Raw genomic sequence first — 27757 nt, 5'->3', positions numbered from 1 at the left:
TCTCAGGAGTGATATGGCTGATCCACATTTTATCTCCTGTAACAATGAGGTCCAGAAATGCATCACCTGCTTCTGCACAATGGCTCAAAAATTTCAACGTATATAATTCCATCCGTGTTCATTGGTGAGCATTCACAGTACCCATCTTGTGCAAATCTTCCTGTAAACAAAATGTTTCATGATGATTTCATGGAGAAATACTTGAGAAACTTCTAGAAACTGTTTCATCAAGTTTGATGGACTGATTACATTTAATGCAGTCCTTGACACATGCCTTCAGTTCTTCCATAACAAGAGATGGTCAGCAAGCACAGTGTTCATCTGTCACATTTTCTTGCCCTGCATTAAACTTGTGCACTCAATGTCTTACTGATAATTCATACATTACACTGCCACCATACATTGTACACCATACACTCCAAAAGACATTTTGTCTTTGCATTAGCAAAGATAAATTGTCTTTTCTATGAATATTTTTGGCAGTCAGAAAACAACTTCATATGGCACAGGATTGTTAATTTTTGCTGCTATTCTAATGATGCTTATCAACTAAATAATGCACAATCAATATGTAAGTTACTTTGAGCACAGCATGTATAACTGGAGATATCTGATCATACTTTCTGGACGACCCTCACATGTATATATTTTTACCATAAATTTCATAAATAAAATTACACCTTACACTTTTGAATATTTTAGGATACATAAAAAGTATTCTCAATATTAATAATAATAATAATAAACAGAAAAAAATTGCATACAGTTAGAACTAGGTATGAATTCTCATTAAAAAGAATATATTTTTATTAGGGTAATTTTGTACATTATTGTTTCAATTTAATTTTAATTGAATATTGACAAAATGCAATATTAGTCAAAAATATTTAAGCAAATTTTTCAAAAGTTTTCAAAGCATCCCTAATAGTTTACCTTATTAGAGAAGATAAACCAGGGATGGCCAACAGTTTTTGCCCCCAGGCCGAATTGGAAAGAAAAATTTTTTCATCAGTCAAACGAAATATTAAAATATGTTAAATACAAATACTCTGACCTAGGCGGCAGGTCAGGTTTGTTCGAACAGAAGTTCCTGACGCATGCGCAATGTCATTTTACAATGCAAAGAAATGTACAAACAAGACAAAAAGAAGTCAACAGGCAGGCGGCGCTGTGCGTCACACGTCAGCATAAACAAAGTGACATGGTAGGATGGCAGATGAGTTTCAGTTAGTTTAGGGTCTTTTGTCCTTCAAATGGTGTAAATTTATAACAAATGAATACAGAAATTGTAAATCTCTACAATGGAATACAATATTTGTGAAATTTTAATATGAACTTTTCTTATTTTTAGGTACAATTTAAAAGAAAAACAAGTGTAAAGGAATTTAGAAGTTTCATTAAATACGACAGAGCGACTCTCTCATCAAGATGATATTTTTGTAAAGTATGTTCAATTGTTTGAATATAATTTCTAATTTTAAAGATTAAATTAGCATTTAATTTTTAATAATAATTTAAAATTTTTAAGTGAAAACAATATAACAGAGTCATTCGAAAATGAGAGAATGATGAAAAAACAGTTGAAATTAAAAAATACAAACAAATATTATATACAATATTTGTTTTATAGTTAGAAATGGAAAATTCTATATTAAAAATGCAGCTGGAACATCAAAAATTGTCAATAGATGAAAGAAAATCAGCTAAACATAAATCTGAAACTGTTGAAAAATCAATAATTACTGAAATAGTAAATTATTTTTATTTTATATGCATTTTATGAAATTTATTTAAAATCATCTGACATAATAAGGGCAAAAATTGCTATCAGATTTGAAATATAGTGTGGTGTACAGGATGGACAAACAATAAATACGAGATTTATTTACACAAAAATGATATTTTATTAACAGTTCGCGCAGCTCTATGTACACTCGATTCTTTCGGATCCCAACTAGGCAATTCCAATGTACAGAAAATTGGTACGTTGTATCTTTGTGATAACAAAGGATGGTAACACGTGTTCGTGACAATGACTTTTCTTTGTTTAGGTATTTTCCCGAAATATTACAACTAACTTAACCTATCTTAAACTAACTTACTAACTAGAAAACAAAAAGGAAAGGAAGAGAGAAGAGGTAAGAAGAAGAAAAGATTTGGCGGGGTACCCGGGTCTTCCGTAGATCGTCACTCTTCTAAAACGGGGAATTGCGCTCGATTCGCTTTCAACTGTCCTCTCTATATCTCTGAACTTGATGATCCTGAAGATCAGAAGTCCTTCGATTCTTTGTCGTCAGTCTATATCGTTCGTCTTCTTGCAGACAACTTAAGGTCCCTCTGTCCTGCTAATCGGCGATCTTGACCTTCTTTCACCATCTGCCTCTCTCGAACAGCTAGCACAAGAATGACCTACACCACTCCCTGACTTGCCTCAGGGTCTTTCGTTTTACACCCTTGTTTCCGGTGTTATTCCTCGAAATTGCGCCCCCACCAGTGGAAAGAAAAGACCATTAGGAAATTCGAAGAAAAGATATAGAACAAAAAATTAAGGAAACTTAATATTAGGCTTATGCTACATATATATATATACACAACAATACGGCGTATTGCCACAATAGCATCTAATTCTGTTTTTACTCAGTAATAAACACTTTTAAGCAGCTTTTTAAAACTAACTTTTAAATAAAGAATATGATGTTTTATCAAATGCAAAAGATAGAACATAAAGATCATTTTATTAATCCATGTTTCAAAGACAATACATTGATTTAAAATTTTCTGTAGTAGTAATTTTCAAGAAATATTGTGATTATAGATATTTAATGTTTTTTTTTACAGATCTTGCACTTAAATGGTCGTTCTTCCTTATGAGATCTCGTATGTCTTTCTAATGTTGATTTTGAGCGGAAGAAAAGAAAAGAAATCTTTCCATGGAAATCAACATTAGAAAGACATATGAGATCTCATAAGGAAGAACGACCATTTAAGTGCGAGATCTGTAAAAAGATATTTAATGTTCATTAAATTAATTATTATGTTTCTTAAATTTATAATTTACATAAAATTGCATTTTAAATATGATATAATTTAAATAAAAGTTTGATTAAATTTAATTTATCTTTTTTATTAAACAGGAATTAGAGAAACAAGAACAAGAAAACCTAGTTAAAATAAATAATCAATTACAATTGGAAAATGAAGAGTTAAAAGAAACAATAAAAAAATTAAAAGTAAGAGAAATAAATACCTTAAATTATAAACGGTTTTATAAATATTAATCTTAAATAAATTTCAACTAGCAGGTAAACCCTGTGTTGCCTGAGAAAAAAATAAGTACAAACGAAGATTATTATATTATTTCGTACTTCTAACCCTTCTATTATATTATAATATAGTATTTGATTTATATAACTATAAAGGTTATCTTATGGCACATTTATTTCATGCTATATAATTGTCACAGTAATTCAGTGAATATAATATATACTTTATAAAATTATATATATTTTTTTTTCTAAGAACTATATTTCGTTAATTATTTTGTTAAATTTTTTCAATAGATGGTGCTACATGTAAAGCCAGATTGCAATCAAACGTAGAGAAGAATTAATTGATTTATAGAAAGCCAATCAATTATTTGGGGTGGGATGTATAATGTTAAAGTTAGAAGTATTTAAACATAACTGCCGAGTTTTGTAACAATTAGTCAAACAGCCTAGGAGTGCATAGCAAACAAACAAACATCCTTGTTTATTAATATATATATCGATAAATTTAATAATTATCCATATTTTTAGTATGAAAAAATATGTTATTTGTACTACATAAAATTTAAGCTAAATTATAATGAATAATACCTTATAATATTACATCAGCCAGATGGCCAAGGCAGGTAAGGAATTGCCTACTGCTCTGAGCGACTCAGGATAAAATTCAGATGAGCAACCCCAGGAATTTTTCATAGACAGTCTGTTTCAGATATGTTGGATCTTGTCCTTCACTGCCTGGTTGTTCCCATTGTCTGCTTGGCCAAACTGTTGAGAGGCACAATTAAAAGACCTTGTTTACATGACAAAAGTTTACTCGGGTAAGATTTATCCCAATTAAGTTAACCAGGAGTAACTAGAACATAAGATAGTTTTTATATAGAATGCAACATGATTTAGGTCAAGGATGGGCAACCTGTGGCCCGCGATGCATAAAATGTGAATAAATATATCAATTTCCCAGCTTAAGGAAGTACGCAGCGAAAATTCAAACATTATTTTCTACAACTTACATATGTGTATAGTTTTTCCTGCAATGAATTTAGTAAAAATTAAAACAGAAACCGGCTAACAGACACATGGAAACTAATTTAAAACTAGCAGTGACAAATATTTAACCAAATATTTCCAATATATTACGTTTACATCAGTTCCAGAAGCTAAATTAAGTATACGTATGCTAATTTATAATTATATATGAATAAATAATTCTGATTTACCAATATTTTTTTTCTCTTTCTCTTGTATGTGGCCCGCATCAGTTCAAAAGTCTTAAAATGCAGCCCTTACATAGAAAAAGGTTACCCATCCCTGTTTTAGGTAAATGTGACATCATTCTTTCAGTTGTTAATTCCAGCAGAGAATTAATGCTCTGACTTGTTGCAGGTCTGCTTTAAAAAAATTAAATCAGTTGCAGAAAAGGTGTTAAAATAACCCAGTTATTATTAGAGTTTTAATCATGATCAGCTAATTCCATTCTGTTTAAATGAAAAATGTTAATTGGTTTCAAAGTCTTGATTGAGGTTAACTTTTTTCATGTAAATGTAGTATTAGTGTCAATGGGATAGAAAAAGATCAAAGATAATGTTATAAATAATAACTATATTTCAATATATCTCAGTAAAGTTTAATAATTCTAAAAAAATATAATATCAGTTCTGAAATAAATCATGATTATAGGTTCAGAAATAATATAAAATATAGATGTATAATAATTTACTTTTATCTAATAATAATAAAAAATGAAAGAAAATTTATATGGATTTAATTTTTATTATTAACAATTTGAATTAAATAACTAAAAAAATGTGTTTAATTAATTTCTTGTTAAGATGATTTAAACAATAAAGTTGCTGAATTATCAGGAAAGCTTGAAATAGTTCAAGATAAATAGAATCAAATATAAAATCAGTTACATATTTTAGATAAACAGCTGCAAAAAACAGTATGAGTTGAATAAATCTATAGAGATGCATACTGTACATATTAAAGGAATAGTATTTGAAAAAGAAGAATTACAAAAAGAAGCAAAGTCCAAATTAGATAAGAGGCTTGCATTAGAAAATAAAGTAAGAGAAAATAATTTATTATTTCACTCATAATTAATAAAAATCAGTTAAATTTACAAAAAAATAAAATTTAAAAATGGAACGTTTTTAAATGTAGTTTTTTTTTAACAAATGAAAATATGTATTTTTACATAAATTAAATCTACAAAGAACCAAAATTTGTTAAAGTAGTGAAATTTATAGGGAGAGATAAATTATGATTTAAATGATATATTAATTGTTTTAGGCTATTGAAACATTTGAAGAAATAAATAAATTCAATTTACTTATTTCTAATTTATTTACTCAAATAAATTACGAATAGCAAATCAAGACTTAAGAGAATTAAATGATATCAAAAAATTATATGAATATACAGAAAATATTACAACTCAAGAAAAAGAAGCAGCAAAAAATACATCATCATGCATAAATGATGAATTACAAAAGACAAAAATTCAATTGGATGATATATCTGTAAAAATTATTTTTTCAAATAATTGTAAAAGGAAATATTTTAATTAATCCAATCAAAAACGGTTTCCTTGATACCGATCACCTTAAAGTAAACAGACTTAAATTTAATTACTTATACTACATTTACACTCATTCTGAAATGGATCCCCTGTGGACTGTAAATGGTCAACTACCAAAAGAGAGAATTACAGTAGAGCGTTGTTTATCCGAATCAATTGGGGACAGGAAAAGAAAATATTTTAATTAATCTAAGCTGACGATATTGTTATTACGAGTTACGCCCGTAATATTCTGATACCAATTTCATCAAAGAATTAACTGACAACAAATACTGTATACTAAACGATCGAAGATAAATTACAATAGAATGGTCAAATTTTATAATAATAATTTTTATTTACAAGCTTGAGAATGCGTTTAGGCAAGACCTTGAACGGGATTTTAATTAACCTCCGAATAACAGAAAAAACGTAACTCTCATGCACATGTTTGTTCTTGTAAATCATTAACATTTTAACTATTGTTATAGCAAATACCTGTAAATTAATAATTATCATCTGTATTTTATCAATCGTCACAATTTCTGTGCTTCTCATAACCATGTAAGTTAAAAATGTTTACAAATTTTGTAACAGTGCAACTAAACAGTTACATCGCAAAGAGCTGATAAGGGGACTCGAAGTTCGAAATACATACTCTAGGAAATAAAAATGTGATTTTCTAAAGCTTGTCCTGTTTCTAACTGATGGTGTAATAAGTCTAGCGGAAAAAGATGTATATTGCGCATTTTAAATAACTAAACTTTATAAAATAATGTGTTTTTAAAAAGTCGCTCTTTTAAAAATAATTCTTTGTGTTGACGAGTCATTTCTCTTCGTAAGGAAAGGTATCTTGTTGATTTGGCTTTCTTGGTTTGACGGCGCGATTATAACAAACAGTATCGTGTAACTTCTTACGTTTAAGTTGTGTATTGTCTGCCACTTAATACATGTTTGAAATAGTTTTTAATTACTTTGTTTGTTTACTATATTTAAATAAAAATGTGTGTGGGTTTTACTCATGCGACTTTTTCCTAGCCAAAATTGTAATTTTTTTGATCATCGATACGAAATTTCGTTATGCATTGCTCCGTGAGTGAAGCTGTATCTTACGAAACTAAGATATTACAATATTCATAAAGCTAGTCCATGGTTAAATTGTTTATTTCTAATTTTTTTGTCTTTTTTCGGTGAAATATAAAGATGTATTGTTTAGTAACTAAATAGTTTTATTGTCGGCATATTGTTATCCGCGTTCTAAACTACACTTATTTTATACCAGTCTAAGAGTAATCACACGATATTCAATAGTATAGAATATCTGAAATGAATTCTTAAGTGAGCTGTTGATGCTGAGGATCAACGTCGTTTAACTTTACGATAAAATTGTGCTTGCTATAAAACGCATCAGACTGACGTTTTGTTTTCCTATCTGACATACCTAAATGTACTAGTACTGTACCTATAATAGTAATAATTTTTTGCTCACATAAACACTATATATATTTCGAATATGTAAGGGCTATGTTGGAGAAACAGGAAGAAAACTGGAAGTGAGGCTGAAAGAGCATGAGGCGGCCATCCGATTAAACAGAACAGAATTCCCGTGGCAGCAGCACTGCAGTATAACAAATTGTATTATTGACCGAAATAATATTAAAATATTGTATAAAGTAAAAAATCTTGTAAAAAGACGTATTATAGAACATTATTGTATTAAAGGACATGTAAATTGTATAAATTTAAATACCGGCGCATGTATTGATGCATGCTGAGATAGCTTGATGGATTATAAAAGTACTGGCAACGTAATAGTGTAATATCCACTGAAGAGACTGACAAGCGAAATATACATGGATAAAATAAAGTAAGAAATAGTGAAAGTGATTTACTGGTCTTTCTCTGTTTTTAAACTCTGTCGAAATCGGAATTAAAAAAGTGAATTTCACTTGTAGTTCTTAGGGTTTTTTGGAGCAAATTTCTTGGAATTTATTAATTTTAATATTTGAGTAACCGATCCCATTGTTTTATTATTTATTTATCATTTGGTTTGTAAATCGTTTATAAGCGTGAGATATCCGAAAACAATCCAGAGAATGCATCATTTTCTTCATGCTGTTTGCCGGTCTTTACCCCTCTCCAGGATTACTAAGTAGTTCGTAGGCCGGTTTTGAAAGAAAGGCTTATTGAGTAATTTTGAATTGTGTTGCGCGAATAATATTGCTCCCAGTTTGCTCAAGTCTCCGTAATCTAAAATGTATAAACTGTATAAAATTTAATGAAATAAAACGGACGTCCACTAATGCTCAAATCCCTCCCCCCTTGTCCGACTTGTCATAACTCCCTCCTTCCTTTCCAATGTGGACGTCATTTATGAAAAGCCCTATGGGAATGGTTGATCTCTTAGGAGCGAATTATCTTAAACTCTGTGATTGGTAGATTTTTAGCACAGGAATTTCTCACGTCGTGAATGGCTGGTAAGCGCGAGCTTGTCTATAAAAGGCATCTGTGGAAAATTGCAGGAACAAGTGTTCACGCTATTTGTGAGTGTAGGTGAATTACCACGTGGGGAAGAGACACAAAGAGACAAGTTGACAATAAGTTTATATATATATATATTAGAGATGATGATACAATTAAAGATATATATATATATATATATATAAATATATATATATATATGGTTAGGTTTACAAAAATACGATTTCACGAGCACCTGAAGTCTCACCGTTACAAAGTTATAGTATAGATGGTTCAACCTGCCGTAACTCAGTTCGTCCTGGGAACAAAGAAATCACAGTAAAGATGAATATTTCACAATATATTAACGTTTGTCTATAAATATTGAGTGACACACGACACTTGGGGGAATAACACACATATGGAGCACACGTACTTGTCCGAGGCGTAGAATGGTCGATGGATCACGATTACGAATTGTCCCTTATTCGCCTGTAAAAACTGTCCTCGTGAAAAAGCTTACCGCACGGGTCCGTATGATTCACCAGTCTTCTCAAGGAAGGACAAAAAGCCCAATAACCGGTTGGTGCCGCCTTAAATACCCCTTTTTCGTGTACACGACGGGTTGCCAACCATCATACCCCCACAACCGAAAATAGCCCAAAAAAAATACAAAAATAAAAATATATATATATACATATGACAGACGGCTGCAGCCATACACATCACACGTAAAATTTCTGTTACTTCTGCTTTTGCTTTTATTGCTTTTACTAGTATACCCTGTTACTTTCCTTCAAAATGGCTACAATTTGCTCAGGATGCGAGTACGACTATTTAGAAGGAACGGCGTTCTCGAAAGACCGAATTAAGGAAGAATTGGTACGCCACGGCATTTGGCGAAATGAAGCCAACTGTGGTCGGTGTGGCAACCTTCTACGAGTGGAGGGACGAGAATTATTCCGCTGTGAAAAGGTAATCCGGAGAGGTAAGAAGCGCGCGGCACCTTGCGGGTAGAGCAAGTCCATATGGGCGGGCACATTTTTCGGCCACTCTAATCTCTCTCTCGTTACCCTGTGGAGATTTATTTTCCCCTTATTGGTATGGAAGCCTCTGAGACAAGCTACACTAAGTCGATTTCTCCGCCTTTCGAAGCAAAGCATCGTGGATTGGTACTCTTTTTACAGAGCAGTATGCATCCACGATGTGTCCTCCCGAACGGAGAAACTCGGAGGAGAAGGCCGGGTTGTCGAAGTAGATGAAGCGAAAATCGGATGGCGGAAGTACAATAAGGGGAGAATAATCGAAGGTCAGTGGATCTCTACTCCGAGGAAAAGAAATTTTATATCCCAATCGGCGGATGATACTGTTGACTACAGACGGCATAATTCGGGACACTGTCGACTGGGCAACTTTAAGTTGGCAGTGATCACCGACATTTCTTTGAAATCCACCAGAAGCAAAAAATTGTAACGTTATCAATAACTGAACTTCTGGTGGAATTACGGTCCGTGACTTTCTCCGGACTAAATCATCCCGCAATTCGTTGCACAGTCACGCGGTAGCTTCTTTCGTTAGACGAAATCTTGAACGAAATTTATCATCATCTAAATCAAAAGCGTTATCTCTATCGCGAAATACTCTTTCTCGAGATAGGGAACGTTTTGTGATACGATCGTATAGCACGAGAAGCATGGAGTCGTCCATATTAGATATAACGAAATCGAGGCGAAAGACCGGCTGAAAGACAGCTATCCGCTCGTCTCTGATAAAAGAGAGAAGCGAAGAGAGAAAAAGTTGTCCAGAATCGCGTTTAGAGAGACGCGACGATCTCTCGAGACGTAAACAAATAATTACTTATTTGAAGATGTGACGACGACGACATCCAGAATCTGGCATTACAACGGGAAGATTAAAACATTTAATTTTAAAACTAAATAAACTTGAAGTCAAGAAATATAATTACTTGACATAATAAATAACTTACTTGCAGATTCAAGATCTTCCCTCTCAACTATTTCACGAGGTGGTTCCACATCATTTCCTTCGGGAACTATATTCTGTATCTACGATATATAAATATAAATATATATATATAGACTATATTTAATATATAAAAAAATGAATTTATAAATAAAAAGGTATTACTTACATTATGTAAAGGTTCAACGGAACTTGTAGTGCAAGCTCCAAGCTCGTATAAATTTTCTTCTTCCAATCCAAATTCTTCGTTCCCAATTAATGACAACACCTTCTTTTGGTTCTTCAAGATCTGTTACTGGTGGAGTACTTCTTTTCCCTCCACTTGTTCTAAGTATATCTTTCCTTAAAGCAGCCGCTTTACTTTTCGTTCAGGAACGCCACTGACTCCATCTTTTTTTTAATTGTTCCACTTCGATCAGTGCACCATCAGCTAGACAGTTCACTTTATCCCTAATTTCTTGCCATTCATCTCGTAAAGTATTTTTGGAAATATTCCCGTCCAATTTCCCTTTAGCTAAATATGGACGCTTTTGCAACTCGGTTACCAAAATTTCCATTTGTTCCGATGATAACATAAGTCGAGACATCTTGATTACCTCGTGCCGTACCACGTGCTCTATATTTTCGTATTCTGCACTTTCGAAAATTGTACAATTTCATTGGTTAAAATTCTATACCGCGTTGCGCGCGCAGATAACCCGAACATGTATAATCAACCGAATAGAATCGTGACGTCAACGACAAAGACGAGATCGTTACGAACGACCAGAATCGCCACTTCGTATGAGAGACGAATTTCGTCTCTCGCTTTGACGTCATTCGTCGGTGAAAGAAGAGACGAGAGATAAGTGACCAGAATACGGCCCCAGAATAGGGCCCTTGGACTAGCGTCATGGTGCTTGTATATGCAAATGTTTATGTAAAAGAGAATTATATAATATAATAAATTTGCATAAAGACGTGTGCATTTTTGTCATTACCCGAAGAAGCCTCTAAGCAGTTAAAATGCTACAAGACACTGTAGATATTGTGAAATTTTTTTACCATTGTTTTATTGTGAAAGCGCCAAATCCTAAAATAAAAGGTCGGCGTTTTGATCATTTTGGACTTTGTGTTAGTTCTTAAATAATCTATATATAATGTTTTAAGATTTTTTATATCTTTAAGCTAATTTATTGTTACTTCTGAGTTGGTCTGTGAAAAAGGATAAAACAAAATAGACTCACATAAAAATATATAATTAAAAATTTTAAGTCTTCTATAGCTTCAAATACAGTATAATAAATGTTTTGCGTTCCATACTGCTGTATTTGTATTTCTTTCTTAAACGTTAACAGTAATATTAAAAGTTTAATAACATTTTCTTTCCTATAAAATCTTTTTAAAAAAAGTAATTTTCTATAAATTAAATACCGTATTAGCCCGAATATAACGCGATATTTTTCGACCATTTATTTTCCGTTAAAAAATCGACTCGCGCTAAATTCGGGGTTTAAGTAATGGAATGTAATATACAAGGACATTTTCCTACAGAGATTGAAACGCGACTGAACGTCAGACCTAGCTCGACCGACCACTTCAAAACAACCATGTGATCTAGTTAGTAGGCCTGCGCTTTTTTTGCATAGCGCTACTATAGTAAAGCTATGTCTCCGCTTGTTCGAAGTTCATTAGTCACGTGATTTTTCGACAGCCTTTTAGTCACGTGGGCTCTCACAGACGCCATTTTTTATCTTAAAATTGTGAAATTTTTGGCTTCGCTCGAAAAATTATTATTACATCTTTCTTTTCTTTATTTTCTCTACTTTTAAACAATGTAAAATATTTCTATATTGACAAAAATGCTTTATTTGTGTCGAATTTAATGTAATTTGACACGTAAAACGCAAAAAATAAACATATCAAATTACAACTTGCTGTAATTTATCTCATGTTTCACCGATTGCCATCGGGTTTGTTTGTAAATGGGGAAGAAATATGACTCATTCAAGTTAAGTCAGTAGAAATTTCGTACTACTGCGAGAAAATTTGTCAATAGACCCGCTTTACCCCCTAACGCGAAAGTCAATGAGTTCTCATTCTGAAAACAGTTCAGATTCTGAATAAGCATTTCCGTTTTTTGTTGTTACTTACGTAATATTAATTTTGTTTTACATTACTTAATTTTATTGACATGAATGTAACCTGTGTTATTAGCTATAAATACCTAAATAAATGCTTATCTGATTGAATTTTACTTTCTTTGAATTCTTTTATGAGTATTATTTTTTTTTCTAAATATCTTTATGAAAATTTTGGAGTCGCGTTAAATTCGGGGTCGCGTTATATTCGGGCTAATACGGTAAATAATTAAATAAAAAATAACTAAATTTAAAAACATTATATATATAACGTTTTATAATAAATTTAATAAATATGATAAATAATGTTATATAATGAATTTTTAAAATATATATAGACCTATATAAAGGATATATTTTGAATTTATTTCTGCTAATAGCTAAATTTATTCTATTTAAAATTATAAACGTTAAGTATTAAATTTTATACAGAAACGGATTTTCTTTTACAAAATCACTTTTTAAGAGTAATTTTCTAGAAATGATTTAAGGCTGCTACACTTACGTTCGAATAAATGATAAGATTTTACTGTTTTTTAGGACTTTGAACGTGTTAAGCGAAAATCAGTTTTTCATTCCGACTTTATTCGACTCGAAATAGTAGGAAGAAATTTTCAAGTATAACGATTTATTTTTAAGCTCGCGTGTCTAAAAAATGAATAACCAAACCTTTTTAGATATCTAGCACAAAACTTTTACCAAGCAAACGTTTTCGTTACATTTAAGCATTAAGAATCCAGCCAAATATTTAGAAAGGTTATTTTATCTGTTCTTTAAATACATCTCGGTTGGCAATTTCCTGCCGACTACGTTACTTCCGATTTCTTTTAATACGGAATCATTTTTGTATACTATTTGGTGTTAAAAGCTACAGTTATTTCGTGTTTAATTGAAAAGTCTGATAAGAAATTAAAATTTGTGCAATTCATAAAAGAAATTAAAACAAAGTCGCTCGCTGTCTAGACGTATTCAAACTGTAATACCGCAGATCAGAGATGATCCGTCTTATCATTACTTTTATTTTAATTTCACAAAAGTATTGGTCCGCGAGGTATTGGAATGAAAAAAAAGGGTGTGTGAACATTGCTCTGACGCGTGTTGCATCTAAATCTAATCATTTTAAATTAAAATAATTAGGCTATATAAAACATATATGTTTATAAATTTAGATAATAAATTTATATTTATAAACATTTAATCTGAATTTTAAAGTAATTTAAAGTAAAGTAAGTTAAACTCGAAAAATAAATCGTCGTTGTGAAAAATCTTAACTCGTGAAGTTCGTTATAGAATGTCCCGGTGTTACGGAAGCGTAACTCGAGCAAAGTTCGTCAAATGTCCACGCGGGTTGCCCCCAAAAAGTAGTCACGTGTTAGCAATAAAGGATAATTCTGAACTCGTTTCTACATTCTGGCGGGAAGCTCGCTGTCGAACGCAACAACGTTCGTAATAGTAGTTTACGGTAGGAGGCAACGTGGCGCGTGTTCCATGGCTCAGATAGTTCCGCAGTTTTAGTGTCCATTATGTGGTTTTATGAATGAAAAATTACAAGTTGTGAAAGCGCACGTAAACATACAGTATACATATATATATATGCACCCACACGGTGATGTAAGTGGTAAGTGTCGTCTCGAAATTTTTTGGTAACTACTTTGAATGACATTGAAAGCCTTTTTTCCAATTTTGTCTCTAAAAACGCATATTTTAAAATTATAGATCCTGCTGTCACGATACTGTCGATACTACGGACGTCGCCATCTTTTTCTTTCTTTGTCTGTCGTTCGTTCCCAATGTTTACAAACGATCGCTATTAACGAACGCACTCTACGACGTATTTGTCATGTGACCGATGAGTCGAGCGAGCTAGTCACGTGACTGGATGACGTGATCGAGGTCACGTGACACGAATTGTAAGCGTCCAACGTGCTACTCCGCGATGTGAACAAGGTTAAGCAATGGCGGTTCCCACCGTGCACAGTCGGTAAGTAATCCGATGAGTTTTCGCTTATAGCTCTTAATATACGCTTCGCCCCCAAAAATTTCTATGTGTTTAGGACACGTCTACTAGAGAGGTGTCTTAAGAGAGCAAAATTAGAAAAAAAAAACGCCCCATGTAGTAAGGATAGACATTTACCTTGTAATTTTAGATTTAAACAAAATGTTTTGAAAGTTTTGATGGCGGATCGGAGACGAACCGCCATCTTGGCTACCTAAGGTAACATCAACCAACATAATAAGTTGCACAAAACAACTAGATCGTTTAATCGGAAGTTCTCATTAATATATTGTAATTTCTTTTTGAAATTTTCGGTTAACCAAATTTTCATCCTCTTTGGATGGAAAATTGAATCCACCAAAGGTTCTCAGCCTTTTTCTGTTATTCCTATCTCCAATCTCTTCAAATATAAGTTGATGCAATAATTTTATTCAACTTGTCGAGGCCGACTTTAGTGTCTCGCCGATAATATCTATAAGCGTCGACATCTTAAAAGTAAAATTTTAGAACTACTCACAGTTTGTCGGGACGTTTAGCTTGAAGTCAATCCAAAATTCCGATGTATTCGAAGTCTCCAACGTCGAAATTTTCACAAAACAGAAATGTCTGCAAATGTCCAGTGTACTCACAAAACCAAAGCACTGTTCGTCAATTCTCCACGAGATAAGCCCAATCCAATCTGGGCGAGCCCCCACTTTTGTAGGACTTTCTTTTCGTCTTGTCTCCTACTTTTGAAACTTTGCTTGTGCTTAGTCCAGTAAAGACCCTTAATTGCTTACTAAACTAATATTTAATTGTGACACCAGACATTAAAATTAACGACATAAACATTGAACATTAAATTTGAATCGTCTCGTCTTAGTGGAAAAGAAAAATGAAGTCCCGTCTGGACTCGTCTTCCATCTTTTTCCCGCCTTTTCTTTCAACCGTCGTCTGGCTACTCCTAAAGTCTCGTCTCGGCGGCAGATGGCGCCTTACGGGGTTTCGCTCTCCATATATATATTATATATATGGACAGCGGAAATATAAATATATATATATTTTATATATATATATATTTTCCACTCTCCATTTATATTTATACCTATATATTCTTCAGCTTTGAAACCGGATAGATATTTGTAGAAGCTTTTACGGTTGTATTAAGTGTTTATTTACATAATGTCATTTTACAGAAACGTAAAATTATTTACATATAAGCGTTTAAAGTAATTTTAAATGTTTCAATTTAATATTTTTTATTTAAGCTTTTATAGTTTAACTTTTAGTCTTGATATATTTATTACACCAAAAACTATTTTCAGATGGTAAGTGGATTGTATTCTGTGTTTTCTATTCTCATTGAATTAACCGGAGTTCTTTATAAAAAGAGATGCTTTAAGAAGAGTTATGAAATTTTATCATTGAAGAACGAAACTGTTTTTTAAATATTTGAAAGATCTTTCTGTACAAATTAATAATAATTATTAAACAATAATTATTTAATAATGCTTTTATCCATTTTAAGTTGATATTGTAAAAATGAAGCTATGTAATCTGTTTTTGGCTTTCATTATTTAGAGTTTCCGAGTATTTTACTGTAAAATTCAATTTAATAAACAGAAACAAAGATAAGCCATTAAATATAAACAGCACAATACAATAACTTTTGCGTATTTGCTATAAGTTTTGCTATTATTTTACTAATTTTTTTATTTCAATTTTTTATGTTTTTTTCGGATTTTGAAACACAGAATTTTCGATAAAAAAAAAAGAAAGAAACGCTTTGAAAAGCGTGTTTTGATATCACTTGCGAGTGTTTTTGTCAAAACTGGAGTTTTGCCGGTTTGGAGTTTTAACTATAATTTTATTTTTTCTCATATTAAAATTACTAATGTCGGATGTAGAGTGAAGAAGGGATGTTTAAAACTATCGAAATGCATAGCAAACAAAAGTTTCTTTTGTCAACTGAACCTAGTTTTTCGATTAAAACACACTCGGGATTTTCTTTTCGATATTCTTAATTGGAACATCTGTAGGTGTTTCTACATTTCTATAACGTAAATTTTGCCATTGAGATTTAGTTTCTAAATTGTGTAAATAATAATAGCTTATCGCCACGATACACTTTATTAAATTGTATAAAAATCTTATGTTTTTACCATAATTAATATTTATTTTGATTTAAAATCATTGTTACTTCAATCTATAGGCCTATACAAGAATAATTATACACATAATATAATTGTACTGTACAGTACATCCGTAAAGTTAACGTATTCGCTATCCCCGACCTCGATTTAACGAAACAATACATCGAAAATGACAATGAAAAATTTAATAGTAGATATTTACTATAAATGAATAGTAATAAAGCTTATAAATAATTTATTGTTTTTAATTATTTATACTTTATAAATTACGGAGGATTTTACCTAAGTGCACCGTCATTGCCACACCGATCACTTTACAAGTAGCGCGTGACTGCATCGACGTCATAAGTAAACACAGTAACACCATTATGTAATATTCAATGTATCATCGACCGGAGAATACGAAGATTTTTTAAATAGTCACATCCAGTCGGTAATCTGTAACACCACTACTAGAACATATGCAATGACTACTAGGGTATACCTCTATTAATCATTGACTTTCTGTCAAATACGTTCATTAATTAACAGATGAGATCCTCTAATGCAGTAACAGAAGGCAATCTGACCACCAAAAAGGAGAAAATTTTACACAATTCGAAACCGAAACTATATTTTAACCTTGAAATGTTTAATTGTTAACCGTTGCCATCTATTGAGAAAATTTGAAAAAATATAATTCGATAAGTGTAAATAAGCTGTAACCGTGCTGAAATGCTAATCACGTGTAATGTTTCATAGTCAGAGGAGTGTTAACAATATTATTATCATACATTTGATAACGAATTGATTTTGTCGATATTTCTTCACGAATAATAAAACTAATATTCATTATTCAGTATTTAAGTAAATAAATAGTTTCATTTCTCAATCGGTTAAAAATCAAAAGAAAATTATTTTAAATAATTTATTTTCGATTATTTTTTCTTTATATTCTATTAAGACACATAAAACAAACCTGTAGACTGTATATAATGTTATCGTTTCCTGTTTACATATTCGTATAAAATGTACATAACTACTTTTTCAATAACAATCATCCAATATTTTTATCAATGTACACTTTATTATTATTTAATTTTCTGCATTTTATTCAGTAGCGCAGGTATATCTTTTACATTATTTTCCAAAAATATCCAGTTTTTTTACTATTCCATATAAATATAAATGGAATTTCTTATTCTGTATGAAAGAATAAGGTGGAAATTCACTTGCTTTAAGATTAGTTTCCGCCATTTTTAACCTTTATATAACGCTGACTTTCAACATATCAATGGTGACCAATACCAATCCTTCACACTTAATTTCGATATCAATAGGTTATATTAATTTATAAAACAAAAATCCAAATAGATTTTAGTATGTTTATCAGACTTGATACTTTCTTCTAGGTGCAGTTTCTTGTATTTTATTTATTTATTTATTTATTTTTCGTATGTATTTAATAATCACCTTATATTTACCGGATTGTCGTAACATCAATTAAAGTACAGTAACACCCCGCTTAACGCTGATTGGATATAACGCGGTCTGCTCGAACGCCTCGAAGCCTAAAAAAAGCTCAAAATTTACGCTAATTTTAATTACGGCATTTCATTGGTTCGTATATAATACGATTATTTACGAACACGAACCAATCAGAAAAAAAGTTAAAAAGGTGTACTTCCCTCTTAAATCTATGTTTGTTTGGTGCAATTTTAGAAAAAATATGTCATCATAGATGCCATAGGTAATATCGGCTTCTCTTGTTAAGAATTAACTTTTCATTTTTGTGTGCATGTTTATGTGTTATTTAACTTATATTATTATGCAAATTTATATAAATATAACTTAAAATTGTACTTAGATTTGTTTATTTTTGGTCGCGTATTCTCCTATCCCTATTTACTCTATGTTAAAATGAATGACCTCGTTTAACGCTGTTTCGTTTAGCGCTTTGTCGTCTAGGAACGCATCTCCCGCGTTAAGCGGGATCTTACTGTAAATTGTTTGCTAATTCATTTGATTAGAAGAGGTTTACCATCTTAAACTCTAATTTAATGCTTTTGTAAAATCTATAAATCTATACATTCGAAATACAGTATTTAGCAATGTAAACATTCGTGTTAACCGTATTGTTTAATTATTAAAAAACAATACAAATTTCATTTTCATTTCTATTCACGAAGAGTACAACAATTGAATTTAGTATATCGCATTATTTGACAAGAAAACTACTCTTTACAAACCTGTAACATTGCGAAACACGCATAAATATTTTTTAAAAAAACAATTTGAAACATAAAGACATAATATATGTATATAACAGTATATTATGCAATTAGTTAATAATAGCAATCATGAACTAATTACAATTACTCTCAATGGCGTGAATGGAATTTTGGCACACGAGCGAAGCAACCGGACCAATATCCATGATTGCCATAATCGCTAATTATAAACGAAATGTCATACAGTATTTTGTGGTTAGACAACACCTATAACACTATATTTCTGAAACTTCAAAATTATATAAACACTGTGTTTATACATGATTTTGATTTCCATAAGTGTAGTGTTATAGATGTAATGAACCACAAATACAATTATTTAGGCTTAACTTTTCTATAAGTTATAATCTCACAAAAATGTTTCAACCGACGACTGACGACGTTTAACAATTTAGTGTATCTATTTAACCTCTTAACAGTGAGGGACGGAAATAGCCGTCCAAGGCGATCGAGTGGCAGTGGTGAGGGACGGAAATAGCCGTTAAAAAATTCTTATAAAATACCTGGACCATTTCGTAGAGTCGTAGAATTTTCACGAGTAGTTGGGTTCTCCAACTTTGTTTTGGAATATCCTTTAGTTCTCGAGAAATTACAATAAAAGAGAGAAAATTAAAATAAATATGAAATTTTAGACGGCCATCTATCGACATAAATCGAATTTAAATCTCCCGCCGTCATCTGATTGGTTAAAAAAATTAATATTCCTAATTGGCTCGCGTCAGAAAAAAGTAGGTGTGACTTCTGTAAATGACGCTATCGGGAGTGCACCGATGCAACCCGAAAAAGAAAACAGCCTACGTCATTAGTCTAACGGTCCTTGTCTGACCTACTTTTCGTAGAATCAACATTGGAGTAAGCTGTAGTAAAACGTAGTAGTTTATAGTAAAACGGTCTTCTCTAATATTCATAGTACTTTGTAAAGCTTGGATTTCAATTTAATAAGTATTATTTAGTTCAGAAACATTATAAATACATCATTAAGTAGGAGAATAACGAAAAACTTTATTTTTTAGTATAATACAATTTACAAAATCGAAAGTTCGTATATCGTAATATTATAAAAAAACTACATCGAAACATACAAAGTCACCTAATTTACTTAAATTCAGTTCATTATACAACTGTAGATACTCTTGCCTTCCTCAGTTTCCTCAAAACAAAATTCGAAAACTTCAGTTAATTCTATAAATATTTAAGCACCATTACTATTCGAATTAACTGTAATTACAAATATAACTGAAAAATATTTTCGACATAAACCCTAGGCAATAATTACCAAAACAAAATTCTTCAAGTATAAATTTTTCTGATCGAGTAATATGTAATAATAGTTTTATCTATTACTCTTGCCATATTCTACTTTCTATGTTCACATCCATTTAGTTTCATGTAATTACACTTTAAATGTAAAAAAATCTACCAACAAATAAGTTTGCTAATAAAGATACTACTTGCTAATTAAAGTTTGTATTCTTCTTTGACGTAGTTCTACGTTTTAGCACTAAATTGGTAGACATGTCTAAATAACACGCTTATAAACACTAAATGCCATAAATGTTTCGAAATTAGAACTAGATAATTATATGCACAAATAAATTTACATGCCTTCATTTACATCCAAACAAAGATCAGTTCTCCCAAATTGTCGAAAAATAAATTATTTTCAACTTTTCTTTCTGAATTTAGAACTAATTCACAGTAAACTTTATGCCTTAAAATATCCATTGCAATCAACGCAAAATGTATGAATCCACGTAATAAAAAATTATCGCAGTGAACTTCGAAAAAACGAGAAACACAGAATTATTAAACCGCACTTTACGAAATCTGGCGCGAACTGTCGTATACAATAAACAAAACGAAAATGCTCTTGTCCAATGTCATCAGGTGACAAAAAGTTTCTAAATAAACGCTAAAAGTTTTAAAGAATTCTTTCACAAAAACCGATGAATTTAATTAATACACAATAACTAAATCTGTTTAATAAAGGTTAATAATTTTCCATTATAATTATGCAAATTAGATATAAAAAAGATCATCGCGCAAATTCTCCCGCGAACCATGGATGACTCTTACGTCATCTGGATTGAAGTTTCCTGCAAAATACTGAAAATTTTTATATAATTATTTTACTAATTCAGCCAAATTTAAATAATATAAAATGTCTAGATCTGTTTAATAAAGATTAGTAATGTACTATCATTAATATGCAAATTAGATATGACAAAGATCACTGTGGAAAAATTCCCGCCAAGATAAAAATAGCTTTCGGTCACGTGATCACCAAGAAATACGCCTTAAATTTAATGTTTGTGTACAAATTAATACATTTTAACTAATGTCATCGTTTAAAATTTAATGTTTCTGTAAAAATTAGTAAATTGTAACAAATTTCATCAAAGACAACAGAATAATTTTCAGCTTATAAAAACTCTACAATAAATGATTATTTCTTCGAAAGACGTCGATATGCACGAATAAATAATAAATATACAATAATGCTTTTATCCATTTTAAGTGGATATTGTAAACATTAAGCTATTTAATTTGTTTGGCTTTTATAATTTAGTTTCCGAATATTTTACTGTGAAATTCCATTTAGTAAACAGAAACAAAGACAAGCTATTAATTATAAACAGGACAATAGAATAATTTTTACGTAAATTGAGTGAAAATACAGAAAAAAACGAATTATATCAAAGATGGGGACAAACAAGCTTACATCCCCAGAACAGAGCTTATAATTCGTTGTTATTTTCAGCCTGTTTCTACTTCGACTGTTTTTTGTTGGTAAAAAGTTAATGTTTTAAGATGTTCTTAGTGAAGAAACATAAAAGTATCGAAATATAATATTCACACACACAAAAATATTCATGTATGTCGACATTAGAAATTTGAAATCAATTATAGAATGTCCTGGATAGAGATATCGTGTGATTGTCTGTTTCTTCTGTCTTATTTTGTTTTTCTACGTGAAAATAAGATATCTTTTATAACTATTGATAATATAAACATTTTGTTTCTTTATATATTACCTTCAATTACAGCTGCAAACTTTAACACATGGAGCATGTGAGAAAGTATTATTGTATAGATTATTACATTTTTATGAATACACCTGAGATTCGTGACAATATAGGCCTATATTAACCTACTTTAAGTGTCAATATTTTATTTAGAATCATTTTAAACGTTATTATTACATCAAATTATGAAATGGAATGTTCCAAGTATAGGAGTAAGAGGGAGGGGAAAGAAGCCATGCGTGGGGAAAAAATGAGTTTTTATCTAAATTATAATAAAATTTACTTATATTTACGATAAATATCGATAATTTTCTTTTGGAGAAATGTATCTTGATAAAATTAATTATCTATATGAATGAAACTTTCAATAATACATTAGTTACAATGACTGACGTTCCTTTCTTACCCTTTCTGTAGTATGTCTTATTATTAAACATAGTTTCCTAGATTATAGCATAATAATGTGTAAAAAAAAGGAAAATTCTGTTAATTTGTAAACGCAGATACTATCACATAACAAGCATACTGTATCCTCTGTATATTTAAAGTCAGTTATTCGCGATTGAATTTTTCTAGATAAGCCTGTTTAATCCGTAATTTATTTGACAGAAAGAAATTGTTTATGGCCGTATTTCATTTATATAATGTTTTTTTCGTGATATTATTTCTAATATCGGAAAAAAATATACATTTCTAATATGGACATACATCAATATTTTTAATTCTGAATATTATATTTCGATACTTTTATCTTTCTTCACTAACAACAAAGTACTTTTATTTTAAAAAAATAAGTTTTTACCAACATAAAACAGTCAAAGTAGGAACAGGCTGGAATTGACAACAAATTATAAGCTCTGTTCTAGGGATGTAAGCTTGTTTGTCCCCATCTTTGATATAATTCGTTTTTTTCTGTATTTTCACTCAATTTACGTAAAAATTATTCTATTGTCCTGTTTATAATTAATAGCTTGTCTTTGTTTCTGTTTACTAAATGGAATTTCACAGTAAAATATTCGGAAACTAAATTATAAAAGCCAAACAAATTAAATAGCTTAATGTTTACAATATCCACTTAAAATGGATAAAAGCATTATTGCATATTTATTATTTATTCGTGCATATCGACGTCTTTCGAAGAAATAATCATTTATTGTAGAGTTTTTATAAGCTGAAAATTATTCTGTTGTCTTTGATGAAATTTGTTACAATTTACTAATTTTTACAGAAACATTAAATTTTAAACGATGACATTAGTTAAAATGTATTAATTTGTACACAAACATTAAATTTAAGGCGTATTTCTTGGTGATCACGTGACCGAAAGCTATTTTTATCTTGGCGGGAATTTTTCCACAGTGATCTTTGTCATATCTAATTTGCATATTAATGATAGTACATTACTAATCTTTATTAAACAGATCTAGACATTTTATATTATTTAAATTTGGCTGAATTAGTAAAATAATTATATAAAAATTTTCAGTATTTTGCAGGAAACTTCAATCCAGATGACGTAAGAGTCATCCATGGTTCGCGGGAGAATTTGCGCGATGATCTTTTTTATATCTAATTTGCATAATTATAATGGAAAATTATTAACCTTTATTAAACAGATTTAGTTATTGTGTATTAATTAAATTCATCGGTTTTTGTGAAAGAATTCTTTAAAACTTTTAGCGTTTATTTAGAAACTTTTTGTCACCTGATGACATTGGACAAGAGCATTTTCGTTTTGTTTATTGTATACGACAGTTCGCGCCAGATTTCGTAAAGTGCGGTTTAATAATTCTGTGTTTCTCGTTTTTTCGAAGTTCACTGCGATAATTTTTTATTACGTGGATTCATACATTTTGCGTTGATTGCAATGGATATTTTAAGGCATAAAGTTTACTGTGAATTAGTTCTAAATTCAGAAAGAAAAGTTGAAAATAATTTATTTTTCGACAATTTGGGAAAACTGACTTTTCGATATTACATATGGATATAAATGAAGGTATGTATAATTGGGCTACTAATTTATTTGTGTTTATGTGTATTGTTGTACTGTAACTTAGTTTGTTTTACTATGTTAGAGAAAGTAGGTCACACATTGGATTTCTGACATAAAACTGTCGGCTTTTTCAGAGTGAAGCGGACCTTCTCAATGAAGTTTGTTTTAGGGAAGTTATGCTTTCTTTTTCTGGTGCATGCCAATTGTGAAAATTGTTTTTAAAATTAAATATTGGTCAATGACGATAACATATGTTATAAATGTGAAGATGAATATAAAAATATTTCTTACATTTCTTTATTGTTTTTTGTTTCTTATAGATTAATTCATTTAAATTTATTATATGTGAAGTAAGTTTATTTACAAAATGCTAATATTTTAATCCGCTTTAATATTTCGGTGTAAATTTGAACAACGAATTTTAAAATTTTAAATAAAAGATATACTGAAATTTTCTTTTATTTACAATGATTACGTCACTTCTACAGAAAGTAGAACACGAGACGACCTTCACCCACATTTCAGTCTGGGGGGAAAGGCCGCCAGTTGTAGTCATAACAACCTTTACGTCTTCTATTGTTGTGGATGAAATTCGTTAACTGTCAATTACATTTTCTTGAATTTGATTCGCAGGTTGGAAAAAATCGTCATTACTTAAATGCTTAAAACTTTAAAAAATTTTATAAAATTGAAAATAAATTCAAAAGTTTTGAAAAAATCGTATCGGATGGAAAATCAAAAAAGAATTTAATATAAATTTGAAAAAAAAAATTTTAGCAAAAAATTACCGCGAAAAAAATTCATATATAAAAAAATTATGTGACAATAAAGAACGATTTTTTCTTTACAAGACGTAACTGTTTAAAAATTTTTTTCCTAAACGGAAACGAGAAAAACGCGTGGGAAAATTCTTAAAAAAATTCCCACGGTTTATCTCCACAACTAACTGGTAGAGCCGAGTTTGACTGTTCCACTGTTAAGAGGTTAATGGATACACTGAATCCACTTATGTTCAATTTAACAGATTTTTCACTATCAAAGTGATGAAAAGGAATATGATTAGACATTATTTGACTTTATTACTGAATTAGACTTTATTTTTCAGTGTTTTAAAAGCATCTTCTGTTTTATGAGCCCATTTAAATGCTGATTGATCATAGTTTGTTATGCGGACCACATGCTATTTGAAAATACAAGTCCAGTCTTATAAAGCTGGAGATTACTATAGATGTGGTTGTTATTTGATTGGAAACAATTGCTTTCACTATTTTAAGATCAGAAAATTACAACATATTTCATATAACTGAATTCCATGAAACCAAATTTGCATTTAGTTGGTTTCAGTTTTTATTTATATTGTCACAATCTTTTAACTGTAAAAGGATGGATTGCCACACTTCCTTCTTGCGGACTAATTTATGTAGTAAACAACTCAGTACATTCGTATTACCAAACGATCTGTTAGATTATCTATTCGGCTATGTTAAGTTTCATATCAATTTTGTTTTCGGCAGTGTTTCACATAAAAACACGTAGTTAATTAACAATTAACTATCGAGTGGTGTAATTAAATTTTGGATGTAAATGATAGATATGTAGCTGCAACGCCAAACTTTATCTTCCAATTTTGTTATCATCAGTTTTCTGAATTGCCTCTCACTATAGAAGCAAATTTAAAGACTTATTCAAGTCAAAATCACTAACTGACTATATATATAGGACATGGGCGTAGCCAGGAAAGGGCATGGTGGACACGCTCCCCTCAGTTAACTTGGTGCCTGGTGATCCTCCCCAGAAAATTACCGCGTTTCCCAGTTATCCTGGTGCCTCTCTTCAAAAAATTACAGCCTCAACTACGCCCCCCATAACAAAACCCTGGCTACGCCAATGATATAGAAATCAAAGTTGCCAATTTTCGGGGATCGATTTCTCCGCCTTCCAAACGCCTGTAGTAATTCCGAATATCTCGTTCGAAAGATATTTGTTTTCTTTGGTAGTGTGCAAAAATTTCAGGATTTTATTAAAGGAGTTGCCGAGATATAAGCAATTGAAAAGTGCAAAATTCTCCGAAAAAGCTGTATTTTCTTCATGTTCTTCTGACATTGAAAACGCTTCCAGAAAAAAAAACAACTGGGTCTAGAAAGTTCAAATTTTAAACTTGAATCTTTCTCGTTATCAGCGAGGTGCTGGCGAAACTTCTAGATCGATAGATCAAAGTTCACGGGTTTACCACAGAACTATTTTACTTTTATGGCTTAATTGCATGCTTATATCAATAAAAATTTTTATCTGTATTAATATTTTTTACATTTTGCTTCGAAACACCAAAACATATTTAAACCAATTTTTTACATAAACCATATAAGCTGCGTTTTTTTATTCAGCGAGAGTGTAGCGAAATAACGTCACGAGCAGTGTTGGCCAATTAGAAACCAGTTTCAGCGTGTTCGCGGTAAAGTGCTTCTCGAGCGCTGCATAAAGAAACGCGGCCATACTGTGTGTAAAATAAGTATAATTATGCTGTTTTATTTAATAAATATTTTAAAAAAACTAGTTTTAAAATTATCTTTGAATAACAATTTAGAATTATATCTGTTTAAAACAAAAACTGAAAATTTTCATATTTTCTGACGTAATTGCATTCTATTTACAATTCAATTTTTACTGTATTCTAAATTCAAAATTCGGCTCTTATGATATTGATGAAAAAGGAATTCAGAAAGCATAAAATAGAACAAGAAAAAATAATTAATATGGATGCAAACTTGCTGAAAAAATGGAAATCCTTGAAAATTAATGATAAAGAAGGTTTTATATGGAATGTATTGAAAGCCGAATGGATTCCTCAGTAGCTAAAAGATCTTGTGTACTGGAAGGATCCTTACAAAACCGGCATCGTTTTTGGAACGGGATTAGTCCTTCTACTGTCTCTCACTTATTACTCAATCATAAGTGTAGTTGCATATGTGTTTTTGATCGGTTTGATGATGGGAATAGGATTGAAGATTTTAAAAAATTGTTCGTGTTTAACTCAATTCGGAGAATATCCATTTGAAATTTTTTTTAATACTGATATCATTCTGTCATCCGATCAGATTCATCAATACGTGGACATCTTGTTGGAATATGCAAATGAAGTTTCGAAAAATTTGAGGAGACTTTTCTTAATAGAAAGTGTGGTGGATTCATTCAAACTCGGACTCATGCTCTTTTGCATGACTTACATCGGCTCCTATTTCAATGGAATGACCCTGATCATCATGGCTTATGTGTCATTCTTTACTGTTCCGAAACTGTACGAAACCTATCATCAATTCGTATGCCGAAAATTTGCAAACCCATATAGACAATCTATCTATACCATATAGATTCAATAAAATACAAACTTTCTCAGAAATAAAGGAAGATTAAAACGTTTAATTTATTGTTATTTGCTTTCTTCATCTAAATTCTTATAATCCATTTATGGAAAAATTCAGTTATCTATTTTTGTTTCTATTGTTTCTCGTTAGTAAAGCTATCACAGAAATTTTCTTTCTTTGGTGTCTGATTAATTACCAAAAATTAACCCTTTACACCCACCACATTTTGAAACAGGACCATCGAAATTGAATCAAATGAAACCTGTAATATTCTGGTATTTCATGCAAAATGTTTAATTTTAATCTACTTTTGAGGGAAATTTAAATAATAATCATGAGTACAAATTTTTCAAAAGAGTATATGAGGATATTGGATTGAGAAATTGAATGAATTGAGAACAATGAACTGGTCTGCATTAATTAATTAATTATATATTAATTTGGTGTCGCTATCGTGGAATAAGAATGTTTGTCATAGTTTGGACCCGTCTCTGACCCGCCAAACCGCATAAAGCGCCCCGCCACTCCAAATGGTGTCACTATCGCGGGATAAGAATGTTTGTCATAGTTTGGATTCGCCTCTGAC

General features: G+C 30.8%; 1 protein-coding gene across 1 annotated transcript; it reads left to right on the top strand.

Moving 5' to 3' along the window:
- The first annotated feature begins 1117 nt into the window (after nucleotides 1-1117).
- On the top strand, nucleotides 1118-27177 carry LOC136976217 (reticulon-1-like). The gene is made up of 5 exons (XM_067271441.1): nucleotides 1118-1204; nucleotides 1631-1750; nucleotides 3135-3230; nucleotides 5192-5335; nucleotides 26662-27177. Exons 1-5 carry the CDS (start codon nucleotides 1118-1120, stop codon nucleotides 27175-27177), a joined length of 963 nt encoding a protein of 320 aa, XP_067127542.1.
- The last annotated feature ends 580 nt before the right edge of the window (nucleotides 27178-27757 follow it).

Source organism: Centruroides vittatus, unplaced genomic scaffold (assembly GCF_030686945.1).
Source record: "Centruroides vittatus isolate TY-2023 unplaced genomic scaffold, ASM3068694v2 contig_399, whole genome shotgun sequence".
NCBI lineage: Eukaryota > Metazoa > Arthropoda > Arachnida > Scorpiones > Buthidae > Centruroides > Centruroides vittatus.
This window is presented reverse-complemented; position numbering and strand designations above follow the sequence as displayed.

Excerpts from the sequence above, each read along its gene's own strand:
- LOC136976217 (XM_067271441.1), top strand. The coding sequence starts at position 1,118 with ATGCAAAGAAATGTACAAACAAGACAAAAAGAAGTCAACAGGCAGGCG. Across the intron at positions 1,751-3,134 it reads AATCAATAATTACTGAAATA|GAATTAGAGAAACAAGAACA; the intron begins GTAAATTATTTT and ends TTTATTAAACAG. Across the intron at positions 3,231-5,191 it reads AAACAATAAAAAAATTAAAA|ATAAACAGCTGCAAAAAACA; the intron begins GTAAGAGAAATA and ends TACATATTTTAG.